Raw genomic sequence first — 16,704 nt, forward strand, 5'->3', positions numbered from 1 at the left:
AAAAAAAAAAAAAAGATAGAAGATCACCATAGGCTGCTAAGAACTGCTAACAACGTCCAGCTGGCACAGAGTGGCACCTGTCTCTCTACTTCCCAAACACTCCTCCCCAAGTTCTCTGCACACGTGGGCTCGGGAAGACAGCGGAGAGCGAGGTGCATGCAGCAGGACTGCTCTAAGTTGTTGACCACGCAGAGCAGGGACCCCGAGCGGATGCTGACCAGCGCGAAGGAGGCTACACTATGTCTCTGAGACGTGGTCATTTTCACTCAGTGATGCACCAGACAGACACAGCAGGGGACACAGCCACTCCCTTTCCACGTGGGAGTACTTACCGGAGGAGTTCCTTATGCCCAGGTGAGTCATAGCAGCTGGAAGGTTGCCCACGCTGTTCCCCACACTCATGCTACCAAAGAGGTGGTCGCTGGTGTCCAGGGAGGCTGGCAGGGGTGCCGAGTAGTGGAGGTTGGTTAGGTCGGGCAATGACCCTCCGGTGTTCAGGGTCCCCAGGAACGGAGAGAGGCCTATGTTTTGGCCGTTATGTGGGAAAGCACTGAAAGGAGAGAAAGGAGGATTACTTCCTGCCACGTGTTCGGCTGTTGGAAGACGGGGCACAGACGATGCCCTTCCCATCAGAGACTGCAGTCCCTGGAGGGCCTGCCTCTGCCAAGACCGTGGCCATCTGCTCACCCTCTCTGGAATGCAATTCTTCACTTGTTAAATGAGACAGAGGATGTCGCCTATGCCCACCTTACAGGGTATTCTCCAGATCAGAATAGATTACAAACGCTGCAAATTCTAAATTGCTGTATATAACCCCAGCACTCAGGAGGCAGAGGCAGGTGGATCTCTGTGAGTTCAAGGCCAGCCTGGTCTACAGAGCAAGTTCCAGGACAGCCAGGATTGTCCCACAGAGAAACTGTCTCAAAAAACAAAAACAAACTATGAGATACTATGTCATTCATATTTAGAGTTCTTTGTGTTAGCTTTCTAAATTATTTTCGCTACCAAAATCACACAAAAAGTAAATATATACCTTTCATGATATATTGTTTTGATTAAATTTCCGTTAACTTTAAAAACATAACAATTTTCAGTTTTTAAAGATTTACTTTATTTTTATTAATGATTGTGCTTAAGTATGTACATGCATGCACACAGCATGTGAGTGTGTTCACAGAGTGCAAGTGCCCTTGAGGGCCAGGAGAAAGTTGTGCTGGATAATTTTATGTCAACTTGACACAAGCTAGAGCCATCTGAGAGGAGGGAGCCTCAATTAAGAAAAGCCTCCATAAGATCAGGCTGCAGGCAAGCGTGTACGGCATTTTCTTAACTAGTGTTTGGTGGGGGAGGACCCAGTCCATTGTGGATGGGGACGTCCCTGGGCTGGTGGTCCTGGGTTCCATAAGAAAACAAACTGAGGGACCAGTAAGTAGCACCTCTCCATGGCCTCGGCATCAGCTCCTGCTCCAGGCCCTGCATGAGTTCTTGCCCGCACTGCTTTTGATGATGAACTGTTATGGTTCTGGGAGTGAAATGAACCCTTTCCTCCCCAAGTTGCTTTCAGTCACGGTGTTTCATCAAAGCCATAAGAACCCTAACTAAGACCCGGGAGCTGAAATTACAAGTGGTTGTAGGTCACCCATCTGCTCCTCTGTAAAAGCAAGCAGCTCTTTACCACTGAGCCATCTCTCCAGCCAAGTTTCCATAATCTTGAAAATAAGGAAAACATATTCCATTCATTTACTGAAACTGTTGGCTGGTCATTGTGTGTCAGGTACAAGGACAGGCCCAGGAGGCATAATGACGAGCAGGTTATGTGTATGTTCACAGTTGGGCCTGCCTTTGACATCTGCACACCTGGGCCAAGGATGGAAATTGCAAAGGGAAGTTAGCACTGCATTTGTTCTGTGTGTGTGGAGGGTGGGGAGTGAGAGCATCTATGCCAAGGCCAGGGAGGATGACAGGTGTCCTGTTTAGCACTCTCTACTTTACTCCTTTGAGACAGGGTCTCTCACCAGACCCGGAATCAGGTTGTAAGCCAGCAAGCCCCAGGGATCCTCTTAGCCCCACTCCCAAAAGCAGTGGGGTTACAGGCATTTGTGCGACCATGCCCAGTTTCCCATGAGCGGGCTGGGAATTTTTTTTTTTTTTTTGGTTTTTCGAGACAGGGTTTCTCTGTGGCTTTGGAGCCTGTCCTGGAACTAGCTCTGTAGACCAGGCTGGTCTCGAACTCACAGAGATCCGCCTGTCTCTGCCTCCCGAGTGCTGGGATTAAAGGCGTGCGCCACCACCGCCCAGCGTGGGTTGGGAATTTAACTTCAGCTTTCACAGCAAAAGCTCTTACCCACGGAGCCCTCTCCTCAGCCCTTGCTTTAATCTTCCAAAGTTAGAAATCAAAGAACAAACTCTTGTGTCCTGACAAGGCACACCTTTATAATAGCTTGGATTCAAATGTAGACTTCCCAGAATCCTTGGGGCCCTGCACTAGCACACACTGGGACAGGCAGCCCAATCCTTAGTCCTTATTGCCTTTCCCTACCCAGCCCTGGTCTGTACTGGAAGGCAGATATGTGGTCATCCCATATACATGTGTACTGTGGGTCCCTGCAGTCCCTTGGACTCTGTGCAGCTTGGGAGTAGGCCTTCAAAAGGACAAGGCTTCTTAGTCCTCTTATGAGGGAGTTGTGTTGGTGGAGTCCAGAGATGGAGCAGCGCGATGATCAAGCAGGAAACTGAAATACGGTAGGAAGCATGCTGTGCTAGGAGCAACTGGGGCGGTACAGCCAAGAGCACAAGTAACACCAGCATAGAAGCTGGAGACGCTAAAGACAGGAAGAGCGGTGCTGAGGAAGGCTTTGCTAGGGACGTGATATAGTGCTCACGGAGCCTCAAGACGCTTGGTGTGCCTGGGGTCCGTGCAAGCAGTGCAGGTGTTGAGAGGTGAGGTGGGAGAGGCAGAGGTGGGGACAAGTCAGTCGTAGACTGTAGGAGAGAGGGAGCCGAGTGCAAGCTAGAGATGCTGCTGTGGTCAGAGTGACAGACGGAGAGAGGGTGGCTCTTGCCGTGGCCCAGCTCGATCCAATCCGGGAGAGAGCAATGTGGCTGAAGAGAGAAAAAAACCACACGAGCCAGAGCGGGGAGACGGGTGATTCACTCAGTGCGGCACACACTGTGGAGCAGTGACCAGGTCACATGACAGGCATCAGGGCCCGCAGAAGACCCCGCGAGAGCATAGTCATAAAGAAATCCACCTTACTCCTACAGTAACAGAGCCTGCATCTAGAGTGGAAGGAGGGGCTGGCAGATGGGAGGGGCTTCCTGGAAGCAGTCACTGGAAGTGAAGCATCACCACAGCCCAATCACCACTACTCAGCTTCATTCATGGAACTTTTAAAATCAGCTTCTATGTAGCCAATCAAGTTAACTGATGGTGTCCTTTCCTGTCAGATGATGCCCATAGCCTGCCACAGGCTCCAGTGCACACTTCTGCTTCTACCAGGTAGGGTCTGTGTGTGCTCAGAGTCAACTAGGCGATTATCAGACACACTTATGGTGGTGTTATTGGCTTTCGCCAGTTAGCTAATGGAACTGCCTCAAATACATGAAATAAGTGTACCAAGAGAGACCGGCTGTTTTTATGCAAATGCAGCTGACTTGGGTTTATCTAGAGCAAGCTCCATCTCTCAGTTCTGTGGCCCAGCAGAGAAGGCTCTCAGAAACCGTCAGCAGAAGGGACATTACTTACTTGCCTCCCCCAACATCACAGGATCGCGGGCGTCCAGACAGAGACTGGATCTGGGAAGAGACAAAGAAAGCTGGGCTCATTTGGTGCACAGCCAAATCAGATGTTTGCAAAGTGGAGTCAGAGCTTCCTCGTTAGAGCCTGTGACAGACAGAGTAGACCAGGGGCATCGTCACAGAGCAGCCATGGAGGTTTGGGGGAGTCTTAAATTTCTCAACTTTCCAGTCAAAAGACAAGTATAATATTAACACACTTTCTGGATTCCTTATTAATGTGTCTTCTAGCTAAATAGTCACTGCCTTCAAAAAGGCAAACTTTTGCACATTCCAATTTTAAATATTTTTTTTCAGCTGACAAGAGAGAAAAAAAGAAAATTTAAAAAGCAAAACTGCATAAGGAAGGAGGGAATGAATGCCAAGGAAAAAGGACGATCTAATTAAAATGTAAATTGGTGGGGGACAGGGACGGATACTGTGCAGCCACGGGGCCAAGGGAGACGAGCTCATGCCTCCAGAGAGCAGCTCCAGGTACTTGGAGGGAGTGGACACCTGCACACCTATTTTCTGTCTTCTACAAGAACCACTTTCACAGCCAAGAGGACAGAGAGCTGTTTATATATGTGGACTTTAGGCTCCTAAAGATAAAACATCAACTACATATTTTGCTTTTACAAACAAAAAACCAAAACCAAACAAACAAAAAACCAAAAAGAAAAAAAACCAACAACAAAACCCCACCTTTTAAGACCACTATAATGCTAGCAGAAACTTTGGCAGATTTCAGGGAGGAAAAGGAGCAGCACCAATGGGGCCCTGACAGACAGGATAGTTAGGCACAGAGACCAAACAACCAACTACATCTGAGCATCACTAGGGGCTGGAAGGAGGGGCTGGCTCTACAGAGAGTGGCCAAGCTAAACTGGAGGCCTCCCTCTCCTCAGGGCGAGGTCCATATGGTGAGGTGGAGGTCAGCAGTGGCCTTTAGCTGCTACCACTCGAAGCTCAGAGAAATCACAGCAAACAGGTGGCATGTCACCTGCTGCCATCAGCTGGGGCCAAAGGCTGCAGTGTCGGAAAGGATCATATGTCACGACAGCAGTCCTCAGCAGAGCAGGCGAGTGGCACCCAAGCAGAGATGACTGCCCTTTTGTGCCAGGCCCCAAGCTTCTGACCGTGTGAAGTACAGCAGCCTAACGGTTTTCTTTTGAGAGTAAATTCACAGGAAAGCAGGGAAGCCACACGATCGCTATGCTAATTCACCAAGTGATCATGATGTCGTTTGGAGCAGCATCCCCTGCTATGTCTTTCCAGTCTCAGGGTCCAGCCAAGTCCTCTCTCCCCTTTTCCCTAGTTCTGGCTTCCGCCTCTGCAGGGCAGGCAGCCAGGACGATGCCTGCAGCCAGGACGGCTCACCCACCTCCTTGGTCTCCCACAGCTGCTTAGGCAGTGGCTTCGGAACATTTAACAGATTCTCTTCTTTCAACGGCCCAGGAAAAGATGCTACTGAAAGGGAGAAGAAACAGACTCATTGAACTAAGATTAGAAGGCAGCCACCCCACTTTTGGTCAAATAAATCAGCATAGTTAAAAAGAGCTGGGGTAGGTGGGAAGGGGGTAGCAAACCTTTATCCTAGCACTCAGAAGGCAGAGGCAGATGGATCTCTATAAATTTAAAGCCAGTATACTCTACAGGACAGCTAGGGCTATACAGAAAGACACTGTCTCAAAAGAAAAGAAAGAAGCTGGGTGGTGGTGACACACGTCTCTAAACCCAGCACTCAGAGGTAGAGGCAGGCAGATCTCTGAGTTCGAGGCCAGCCTGGTCTACAGAGTGAGTTCCAGGACAGCCAGGATTACACAGAGAAATGCTGTCTCAAAGAAATAAACAAAATAAATAAATAAATAAATAAATAAATAAATAGATAAATAAATAAAAGAGGAAACAATTTTTAAAATGTTTCTGAGCATTTAGGCATGTCTGCCCTGGAACCTGCTATGTAACCCAGGCTGACCTTGGACTTGCAGCTATCCTCCAGCCTCTGTCTCCCAAGTGGTGAGATTACAGGCATGTGCCACCCTGCCTAGTGAACAGGATTTCTTTAGCAAATATTTATTTTTTATATATTCTTTTTCTTCTTTAGTTATTGCATTATTTTGTGTGCATGGATATTTTACCTACATGTGTCTATGTACTGCGTGAATGCCAGTGGCCATGGAGGGTAGAAGAGGGCATTAGATCTCCTGGAACTACACAGTTGTGAACCACCAAGGGGTGCTAGGACACGAACCCCAGGGCCTCTGCCAGTTCTCTCCAGCCCCTTTATCAAATCTTTATTGATGGTCTCCTGAAGGTGCTTTGTGTGTCATTGTAGGAGTTAAAGAAAAAATTAAGAAACAGATTCAAATTTGAAGGAATCTATAGACTAGCCAGGGGACAAAGGCAACACACCTATGACAGTCATTAGAACGGAAAGAAGCCCAGGAGAACAATATATCCTTGCTTCAGAGCAGAGAACATTGAGGCTTTGGAGCCGGATGCTCTGTGCTCCCTTGAGAGACACAGTCAAGGGAGCACAAGCAAGAGAGTGTGGAGTAAGTAAAGAAGTCTAGAGAAGAAGTGGTGGCTACCACCAGCCAGAGTGCTCTTTTTCCTTGGACTATGGGCTAGATAAAGGATAACGATGGGAAACAAAGGGTAGAAGTCTGAGACCAGGCCAAGGCCCTGCAGGCATGGGAAAAGAGATAAGGAAAAATACACACACTAATGATATGAAGAAGGTAACAACAAATGAAGAGGTGTGTTGGGGAGCTGGCTCGGTGGAGAGAGCACTTGCCTTGTAAGTGAGAACCAGAGTCTGGATTCCCAGAACCCATGCAAAAGCCAGGTAGACATGGCAGCTGCCTGTAATCCCAGAGCACCAGGGGCAGAGAAGGAGACTCCCTGCTCCGGAAACGAGCTGACTAGCTAGATTAGTCCAAGTCAGGAAGTGCTGGATTCAACAGGTCTCCTACTTGATATATAAGGTGGAGAGTAATCAAGGAAGACACCCAGCTCTGGGCTTCCACGTGAATGCACATGTATGTGCAAGTGCTCTCTAAGACGTCCACATACATAAACATGATGCACACATGCACACACAATGTATGACAATCACAGTGGCAGTGAATCTACTTGGTAAAGGACTAAAGAAGAACTGATAACCCACTGGCACATTTGGCTGAGCAGCTGATAGGGTTCTAATGTTACAGAACAACCCGGCTCTGCTTGAAGGGACTGTCCTTGGCTGTCTGCGTGAACATGCTCAGTCATACCAATGAAAGAGAGAAGGCCAGCCAAGACACAAACCAAGTGGAGGCTCTTTGTTCTCAGACACAGACCAAAGGTCAAAGGCGAGCTCTGAAGAACTATGTGATCTAATGTCACTGCTCGGAAGGGTTCTAGACTGAAGGGTTCTAGGGACTGCGTGGCTCCACTGTGCCTGTCCTGCTTTGGCCTGCACAAGATGAGTAGCAGAACCCAGAAAAAATGAGAAAAAAATGAGATCAAAGCTAGGCGTGTTGGTACAAGTCTGTAACCCCAGCATGTAGGAAGCAGAAGCAGGAAGATCAGGGTTTCTGTGCCAGTCTGAGCTACATGATACCAAATCTCAAAGAACAGACAACAAAACATAAGCCAAAATTTCAGAATGAACTCTGAGAAAAGGTTTAAATAAATCCCCTAAGTTTCTTTTTTCTTTCTTTCTTTCTTTCTTTCTTTCTTTCTTTCTTTCTTTCTTTCTTTCCTTTTTTCTTTTTTTGGTAAGTTAATAAAACTTAGGAAATAATTACAGCTGTGGCCTCCAGAATTCATTCTCAGTGGCAGGCCCGGCACGATGCAGGGTTCATCATGGCTGACCTTTCAGCACCAGGGCAGCAAATGCCACTTCTGCTGAGACTGAGGGAACTTGATCTGTGTGCCTCGGGGTCGCTCAGTTCTGAGATTCAAACCACTCACTCTTTCTCTCCTTTTTTTTCTTTTTCCTTGTTTCCCTTTATGTATTGCTAAGGAGAGGCCTTGAAAAGTCCTACATGACCTCACCGAGTCACGCAGAGGGATTAGTCTCTTCTGAAGAGTATATTCCGTTCTTGTTGGCTCTTTTTCTTATCACGAATATAAATACTTCAGAGAGGTAAGCCCCATGAGGCTCTAAGACTGTTCTACTTCTGGGTGATCCTGAATAAACAGTGCCCGGGACATGCAGACCCACAGGGGCTCTCCACAACTGGGGACAGGAGCAGCGGGCTTTGTGAGCCTTTGTGGTTCTAGGCAAACGGAGAACAAGGACAGCAATGTGCTGGGAAGGTCTCCGGGAGGCTGAGCAAGCAGCCTCATGACCTACGGCCTAAAGAGATGGTCACAGGACTGGGTCTGGGACAGGCTGCAGGGCCTCAACAGGTTGTTTCCCTGAGGAATTCATTGTTTGTAGTTTGTTTCCATGTACAAGGCTTGTTGGGAATTCTTCAAAGAAATAGCTGGGGATGGCGCTGAAGCCGTTTCTTCACTTCTGTCCTGAATGATCAGATGAAGCAGTTGCAAGTTTTCTTTCCCCCTCTTTTTTTTTTTTTTGTTTGTTTGCTTTATGAGACAGAGTTTGTCCTCTGGAACTTGCTCTATAGAATACACTGACCTTGAACTCATGGAGATCTGCCTGCCTCTGCCTCCTGAGGGCCAGTTTCAAGTTTTTATGGTTTTATTTAACACCTAAAATGGTTTGCTCAGAAAAGGAGCGTGCAGGGTGACATCAGAGGGCTCTGCCTCATGCAAGTGATCTTTGCTTATCTTGTTCTCCACAAGCCTGGCCTCTGTGACATACAAACAAATTTAGCCATTCAGCTAATTCAGAATATGAAAATAATTATATTTCAGTTCATAAAGGTCCAATGGCGCCAGTATTAACTGGCTAAACGAACTGCTTTGGAGCCCCATTTGCTGAGGCTTTCAGGTTCATCTCAGCAGATCTCCAGCATGATTCTAATTGGCTTTATGAAGTCAGTGTCTTCTGCAAAATGCATAACTCTGTCTTATAATAAACTTGTATCTTTTTCCTTTTGGGGGACAGGATCTCATGTAGCCCAGGCTAGTCTCAAGCTCTATGTGTAGCTAAGACTCTCCCGGAACTTCCGGTCCTCCTGCTTTCACGCCCAGGCGGAGGACTGCAGGAGTGCACAGCCTGCTGTGTCTGGAGGCTGAACTCTGAGCTGCATGCATGCATGCCAAGCAGTCCACAGCCTGAGCGCAAACTCGCACGTGCACGTGCCCTGCACTGTCATTTAAACCTGTCAGTAGCTCAGAGTGACTTTTCTAAGGGGGCTGAGACTGTGTGGAAAGCAGGCCGTGGAGCAACTGCTTAAGTCTGCGATTAATTCACATTTTCATGTGGTTACAACTCTTCCTTCCTTGCCCAAGCTTGTGACTGCGGTACCGAGGGGACTCGGGTAACAAGGAACCATTGTAATCTGGTCACACATTTCCTCTCTCAGGGCTTTGGTCATGTCTTGCTAATTTCCTTAGAGCATCTCAGATAAGTACTCTAAGCAACAGTTGTCGGACTTTACATGAATATGACTGTCAACCCCAACACCTGCTCATACCTTCCCCATGGCCGTCATTTTCTCCATCACAGAAACCTGGTAGAAAGAGAAAAAAAAACTTTTATATGCGATATTATCATTTATCATGTATTAGAATAACTTTTTGACATGAAATATAGTTTTTGAAGATTCTAAAGCAGTTCTAACAAAGCTCATTCGAGTGCTTTGGCATTCATACTAAAGCAGATGCAGTTACTCAGAGCCGAGAGTCGGGGCCCAAGAGCTCTTCCTGTCTTAGGTTCTTCCTGACTCTGCCTCAAGAGAACAGTGGCTGGCAGTCTGAGAAATACCTGAAGACAGTTTGGCTTCAAAATACAAAGCAAAAAAGTTTGTTCTGCCACACTTCCAAATATGTCATCCTACAGGAGGGCAGGAACTTGGAATCCATATCACTGTTCTGACACTGACTATGGGTGGTAGTTCCGTGCTGGACACTGGGACATATCCTGGACTCTTAAACAAGTTGCTTTAAAAAAAAAACACACATCTAGAGACTAAGTGAAGGTAAGGGTAAATGTGGTAGCTGTTCACAAAGCTTTTAAACACTAGTCTGGAGTCAGTTCTGGCCGAAGGAAGAAGAGAGGACCATGCGCAGTCCCTTCAGCTTCTCTGGCTGGAACTAGATTCGCCCCACATGGCCTAGCTAACCCTCCTCCCTCAGAGCAATTTTACACCAAGTGAGTTCTCAGCAGACTCAGGATAAAATTTGAAGCCTAAGTCCTTAAACACAGCTCAGCTTAGGTAAGTTTCTAGATGCAATAGTTAAATTATAAATTAACCCACTCATTCTATAACATTAACACTTAATAATCAATCATTCACTCAACAGATACTTGCTCAGTTTTGGCAGTGTGCATTAGAGGATTGGGGCAAGTAGTGCAGGGCAGGCAGGAAGAGGCGGAGCTACGGCAAATTAGGGGCAGATGAACACTAAGAGTTCCCAAGAGCGCCAAGGGCTTACTAATTGATCAGACTCACAAAAAGGAGACTTTCTCCCAGAAAACAGAATCTAAGTTAGTGACTGAAAACTGTTTTAGTCCATCTTCAAGACCACTAAGGAGTAATTTCTTTTTCTTTCTTTTTTTTTTTTTCTTTTTTAGATAGGATTTCTCTGTGTAACAGTCCTAGCTGTCCTGGAATTCTTTCTGTAGATCAGGCTAGTCTAGCCTTGAACTCACAGAGATTCACCTGCTACCGCTGGGTCACAAGGGTAAATGTATTAAGACAAGGAGTCTTGAACCTGATCTTTAAGGATGTTGATGCAGAAGGTATGTAGACTGCATGTTTCTCAACAGCAGAGTGCTTGCCTAGCATGCTGAGGCCATGGATCTGAGGCCGGCACCACACACAAACAAAGGAAAAGGTGACAAAAAGCAAGGAAGCAAAGCGAACTGGACAAGGTGCAGAGCTGGACAGGAGAACGCAGTGCGGAGGGACAGAGGCAACGCTCCAGAGTCAGCAGTGACAGCAGGGGGGGACAAGAGCGGCTCATTCACATTGTAGTTTTTTGAGAAAGGACAGGGAACGTGACTGTTATGACCACCAAAATGTAATTATCCTATTCAAAATGATAAACTGCATTTTATGAAATGGTCTATTACGGTACATTGAGGAATCTCTTCATCAAGACACTCTGTTTAGTTACTAAGGTTAACCAGTCCCTACAACACAAAGAGCTAACTGAGGGTACCACGTGAACTTCAGAGGTGAGCAGATTCCCTGTGTGGTCCCCTGCTCGTGCGGTGCAGGAGACGGGCTTCATCCCTAGGTAGGCAGTGAGAACAGGGAGGGAGAGGATAACACTTGCTGCGTGCCAGGCACCTCACACATGATCTCATCTAATCCTTGGAGCAACTGTATGAGACATGATCTATCGCCACGGCCAGGATCACACTGCCGGTTCTGGGACTAGGAGCCAGCGTGCTGTGCCCGGAGGGAGTCGGGTGAATGGAAGTAAGGCTAAAGGGCCGCCTCGGTGGACCTAGCAAGAGTGGGAAGGATTAAGGAAAAGGGGAGGGGAAGAGGAAGACACATACAACAGGGGCAGGGGATGGTGAGGTCTGGGAGAACGGGAGACACGCGGGCTGGAATTGGGATGAAGCGGAGAACAGAGGCCTGGGTTAATAATAAGCTGGAGAGACTGTTCTTCGTGGCAGAACACGAGAAGCTTTTGGACAGCCTCATGGCCGGGCACCAGGCTGGAAAGCCAGCAGACTGAACACTGAGTCGTGAAGCTGGGAACGTGGCGGGCAGTGAAGACTGAAAACACAAAGGCCACTGCAGGGAGAGCAAGGGCAGAGCTGGTCTAGCGTGTGGGTGAAGGGCCAGGGAATAAGAACAATTTAATGTCACTCTCAGGTGTTCCACTGAAGACCAGAGGACGGGGCAGCTGTGATTGACAATTTATTTAAAATTAACATATAACAAAATAGCCCAACGTAGATTTCTATTGCTACTACTACTATTACCACGGCACACAGTCACACACATACGTGCAAACACAACATACCAAAGGGCATGACTTTAACACAAGGGCTAAAGACAAAAAGCAGGGAGCTGTGACTAGGTATCTAGAGAAAGAGTCCCACAGGCGACAGTACGGCAATGACCGAGGTCACTTCTGTGCTGTAGGAACCCACAGCCTCGGCGCCTCAGAGGGTTGACCTAACTAGGAGCTGAGCCCAGGTCCCTTTTAGGTGCTCTCATGTCTGGCAAGCCTACACAATGCCCCACAGTCTTCATGTGCAGTAGAAATACAAGGTGTAGACACTGAATCCTCTGAGAAGTTTCTAGAATTTCAGCCTCCCTGCCATCCTGATGACACTCAGAGATGGTGGCTTGTAGCCACAGTCTGCACGTTTTGCCCTTAGCTCCTAGCCTGCTCCCTGAAGAGCAAGGGCCACTCTGGCTCCTTCTACATGCTATGATGAAAGAGGACAATTTGGAGATAAAGCCAGGACAGGACAAGTGTCACAGAGAGTCACTGTGCTGCTCCATCCACACGTCTACACAGAACAGTAACGACACTGCACGTTACCAGGGAAACGGGTAATTAGACAAGAAGAAGGAAATGACGAAACCCTGTTTGGCTATAAGAAAGTTTGTTTCTGTCATTCACAACTTCATAACATTTATGTTGAATTGTCATGTAACTCAACAACCATTATATATCAGGCTAACAGCTTTGCTTCCTGGGAATATAATCTGAGCTAGCAAATGGGTCATACTCTTCATGTAGATAAACTACAAGCAGGCACTCCCTCACCATCGGCTCCCAACCACGACAACAGTGACAACGATGGGCTTCCATCACTATGCTTAGCAGAGGTTCCCAGGAAAGGGTCGCTGTTACTGTTCTGACTACAGAATCTAGTTCTGGACATTGGTTATATTTTCCCATCACTTTTAAAATCCTTACTTTATTTGGTGGGTCCTATAAAAAGAAATACTTTTTTGTGAAGCTAGTTGGTATTTTTAAAATCCAAAAGGAAAGAAAATGAAAAACTTTAATGAATTACATGGGGAAAATACATAAAACCATTTAAAATAGCTCCCACCAACAAATATAATTCTCTAGAAATAATTCTCATCCTTGGAGACTTGAATAATATTTTAAACACACTGGCTTTCCCATGTAAACACATCCATATTTGGATGTCTTTCTGAGGCCTGTGATACTGCAGAGGCAGGCACATGGTGCAGACAGCCATGCTGGGGGTTGGCTCACCTTCTGCAGTTGGCAGACACTGGGGCCCCATGATTTCTAACACTCAGTTGAAAAGGAGAGACCACCAAAGTTCCTGAGGCAACCCAGGAGTCCTGCCCAGGACCTGCTCCTTCCTCTCCCTTTTTTCTTGTTGCTCAGGGATCAGTGTCTGATCACCCACCTCCCATCGTGAGCCACGCACCTGCTGGCAGTCCCTCTTCTCTTAGAGACGACCTTACTCTTAAAGCAAACATTCAGCTCGATTTCTTTAGTTACTTTCTTTCTCTTTACATGGAAGCTCAAATTCTCCTTAAATTAGCAATGGTTCCCTTGTCCTCTCTAGGCCTTCAGTCCCTCTAGAACAGGATAATCTCAGAGGGTAACACCAAGGCAGGAACACAGGGCTTCAGGGAAGATGACACTAGGCTAGCTGGCACCCAGTCAGGGTGACAGACACCTTGCTGTGTGTACAGGCACCCCACTGGTTAGTCTCTGCTTTTTAAGGTTTTGTTTATACACATCCATCTCTACTGTCCTCTAGCTTCCCCCACACCCACTTCTCTAAGCACTGTTCAGTGACCCACATCCAATTCCAACTTCCCGGCCAACTTCCCTCTCATATTCCCATGTATGGAAATACAGCAGATGTCCCCGGCCAATTCCAAAGCTCTCAGGCTTTATGAAGAGTCATTTCAGCAAATGAATTGCACCAAGGGAGCAAATATAGTAACAATTACTATCAAATCCTATCCCTATTATATGCAAGGAAGTGAGACCATGAATGGCTCTCCTCGGAAGGAACAGACATTTTAGGCTTTAAATAAACCCAAACTGCAAAGAAAACCGGAAAGGCCAGTATCTAGGCCAGTCCTTGCACTCAAAGTCAATCTGTATATGGAGCAGACGATTCAAGCCTGTGTTCTTTCTAGATTAGAAGGCTCAGAAAGACATGCTTGGGAAGTAACCGAATGAAGCATCCCCACTTCGGGTTAGATGTGTGCACCTGGTCAGATCAGTTTTAGGGAGTGCTCAGTAAAGTGAGATTTCTTCATACTTCTCCAGCAGTAAATGTGCCTCTGTACTGAACACTGTATTGGGTGTTGGCTAGGACAGGACATTTAAGACAGTGCCTTCAGGAACTTTATCCTAAGCAGGGGGAGAGGAGTAGTTTACACGAAGAAGCGGTAGTCAGATCACAGAAGCTGCACATAGGAGGCACGGGTAGCTCGGGACCAGCAAAGGGAGGAAGGGTAGACACAGCCGAAGCTTTTACACGGAGGAGGTGGTGCTGGGTAGGAGAGGAAGACATGGGGATGGGAGGAGACAGCAGGAGAACCCCAGCAAGTTCACATATGAGGAGCAGGCTGGGGAACAGGAGGTACGCTCATGTAAGTCCAGCAAAAAGGCCGTGAACGGAAGTGTGTTGATGGTTTCTGAGAGCGAGCATGAGAGCAGACAGGGATAACAGTGGAAGCAGAGGCACAAAGTAGCATGAGTCTGCCCGTCCCGGTTCCTGGACTTTCTCTTTCAGACTTCCTCTGGCCCACAGGGAGAAAACCAGGGTTCTGAGCAGAAATGGAGACCAAGGAGCAAATGACGACACTCAGCTTCCATTCTGCTCCCCTCCCTCGCCTGTTCCCTGGGACAAGCCTTCCTGTGGAAAGGTCTTCTCCTTGGCTCTACTTTGCCCTGGTCGTGATTACTCTTCCCACGGGGACTGTCTGTGCCAGTTCTGCTGGAGGGTTTGCCTCCATCCCGAGGTTCAACCCTACAGGATCCATGGATCCTCAAAGTGAAGCCACTTCCTCCAACCTGGTCATTTCAGTGACAAAAGAAGGCCTTGGAAAACCCAACAAAAGCACTACAAGGGTATAAAAGTTAGGACAAAGACCAGCAAGGATGCTGCAGCAGAAGCCTGTGTAGAGGTGATGGGTGTCTACAAAGGGGGCTTCTGCCACAGGGAAGAAGAAGCTCCAGAGCCAAGAGATGCCAACAGGGAAGCAGGCGCCATGGGCGAAGCGAAGAAGGGATGCAGTCTAACTGTCATATGAACACACACACTTCCCCTGCTGGGAGCTTTTCTCTGAAGACCACCAGACTGGAGAAGAGCATGCACCACGGACGCTTTTCTCTCTCAGTTTCTACAGTGCAGGAGAAAGCACAGATGCCAGTAGCAGGGGCCTATGTGTCTTACCCATGTATGGGGCAGGCCAGGGTGACTGGCCACCTCCTCCATAGGGGTCCTGGGGCTTGGTGCTCAGAGCACTCGTATGAAGAGCAGAATCAGAATTGGTCCTGAGGAGGGGAGGAGAGAGTCTGGCTGAAAATCCATTTTTTTTCCTCAGTGAAATGCAGCTGTTTTTGATTTTTTTCTGAATATTACCAACAGGAGAGAAGATGAGAACAACCGACTTTACAAACATCCACACTATGAAGGCTCGGGACCTACCTGCAGTCCTTCACACCACGAAGGCACCATATGTTCAAAGAGAGTTCAATCTGGGCTCGGATGGCCTTACACTAAGAGACTAATGGCACAGGGACTATTTCAGCAAGATTGGCCTCAGCTTCACAGCTTCCCTAAGGCCATCCTTTTCCCTCTGCATCTCAGAAGAGGGTCTGGGGCCTGTCTGACCCGGGGTTGCACCAGGCTTCTTGAGAATTCCTGAGCCCATGTGGAAAAGCATGAAACAGTGGTTCTTAAGCCCTTTCCGGGGGAATACAATGTCAGAACACCACTACCGTCCCTCCTCATTCTCACCTCCGGGGGCACAGCCGGGCTCCCCAGCAGTTGTGCACAGGTCACAGCACAACAGACTCAGCACAGGCACTGACGATGGCTGCAGGAGGTACAATAATGCAACCAGTCTGTACATTCTGTGTGTCTTTTTAAGAAGGTATTATTTCTGTTGGCATGTAATAAGTTTATTGTTGCTATACTGAAATACACCAGTGGGTACATTTCACATCTCAGCTAGATTGCTATCGGCGGCAGCTGAGTATCGATGGGTACGCTCACAGAGAGAAATATTCTTTCAGTGTGTGTGTGCGCGCTGTTGTTTCCAGTGTAAAATAGGCCAGGGCAAATGTGGGGGAACTGTTGATCAACAGCAAGTATTTGAAATGCTCTCAGATAGTTCTAGTGTATGTACGACTTCAGCTCCAAAAGATGACAACTATTTATTTATCCCTTCCAAAGGTCAAACTGTCTGTCATACAGGGGGCACATGAGCAACTTCACATTAGCCTAAAATGCTTCTTCACGCTCTGCTCCAGGCAACAGCTTCATGTGACTGGAGCCACGTGGTTTCAGGGGAGGGAAGAGGGGACAAGGGAAGGACTCTTGGGATGCTGCGGGAACAGCGTGTGCCCTGAGGGCTCCTGGCTCCGGCAGAGTCACAGAAACCCAGAAAACATCAGTCAAACAGAGGGAGGATGGGGAAATGGGACTGTCGACTGCCATTGGACTACGGAGTGGAAATTATCGTTACTGTTGTTAATCCCACTGAAGTTATGAGCTTTAAGCCTCTCCGTGGCCTTCAACTAGTAGGGCATTCACAGCTGGTGGGATATCTACAGCTGGAGGGGCATCCACAGCTGGTGGGGCATCCACAGCTGGTGGGGCAT

The 16,704-nt window shown here is 47.7% G+C and overlaps 1 protein-coding gene across 2 annotated transcripts in view; it reads right to left on the minus strand.

Moving 5' to 3' along the window:
• Nucleotides 1-16,704, minus strand: part of Crtc3 (CREB regulated transcription coactivator 3) — a 101,755-nt gene that overhangs the window by 13,723 nt on the left and 71,328 nt on the right. For both annotated transcript variants that reach the window (XM_026784247.1, XM_013350185.2), the window contains exons 6-10: nt 15,272-15,372; nt 9,372-9,407; nt 5,159-5,244; nt 3,746-3,795; nt 333-550 (exon numbers count right to left, since the gene is read on the minus strand). In XM_026784247.1, coding sequence (XP_026640048.1) covers nt 333-550; nt 3,746-3,795; nt 5,159-5,244; nt 9,372-9,407; nt 15,272-15,372 — 491 coding nt within the window. The remainder of the gene's footprint in view (nt 1-332; nt 551-3,745; nt 3,796-5,158; nt 5,245-9,371; nt 9,408-15,271; nt 15,373-16,704) is intronic.

This window comes from Microtus ochrogaster, chromosome 22 (genome assembly GCF_000317375.1).
Source record: "Microtus ochrogaster isolate Prairie Vole_2 chromosome 22, MicOch1.0, whole genome shotgun sequence".
NCBI classification, from domain to species: domain Eukaryota; kingdom Metazoa; phylum Chordata; class Mammalia; order Rodentia; family Cricetidae; genus Microtus; species Microtus ochrogaster.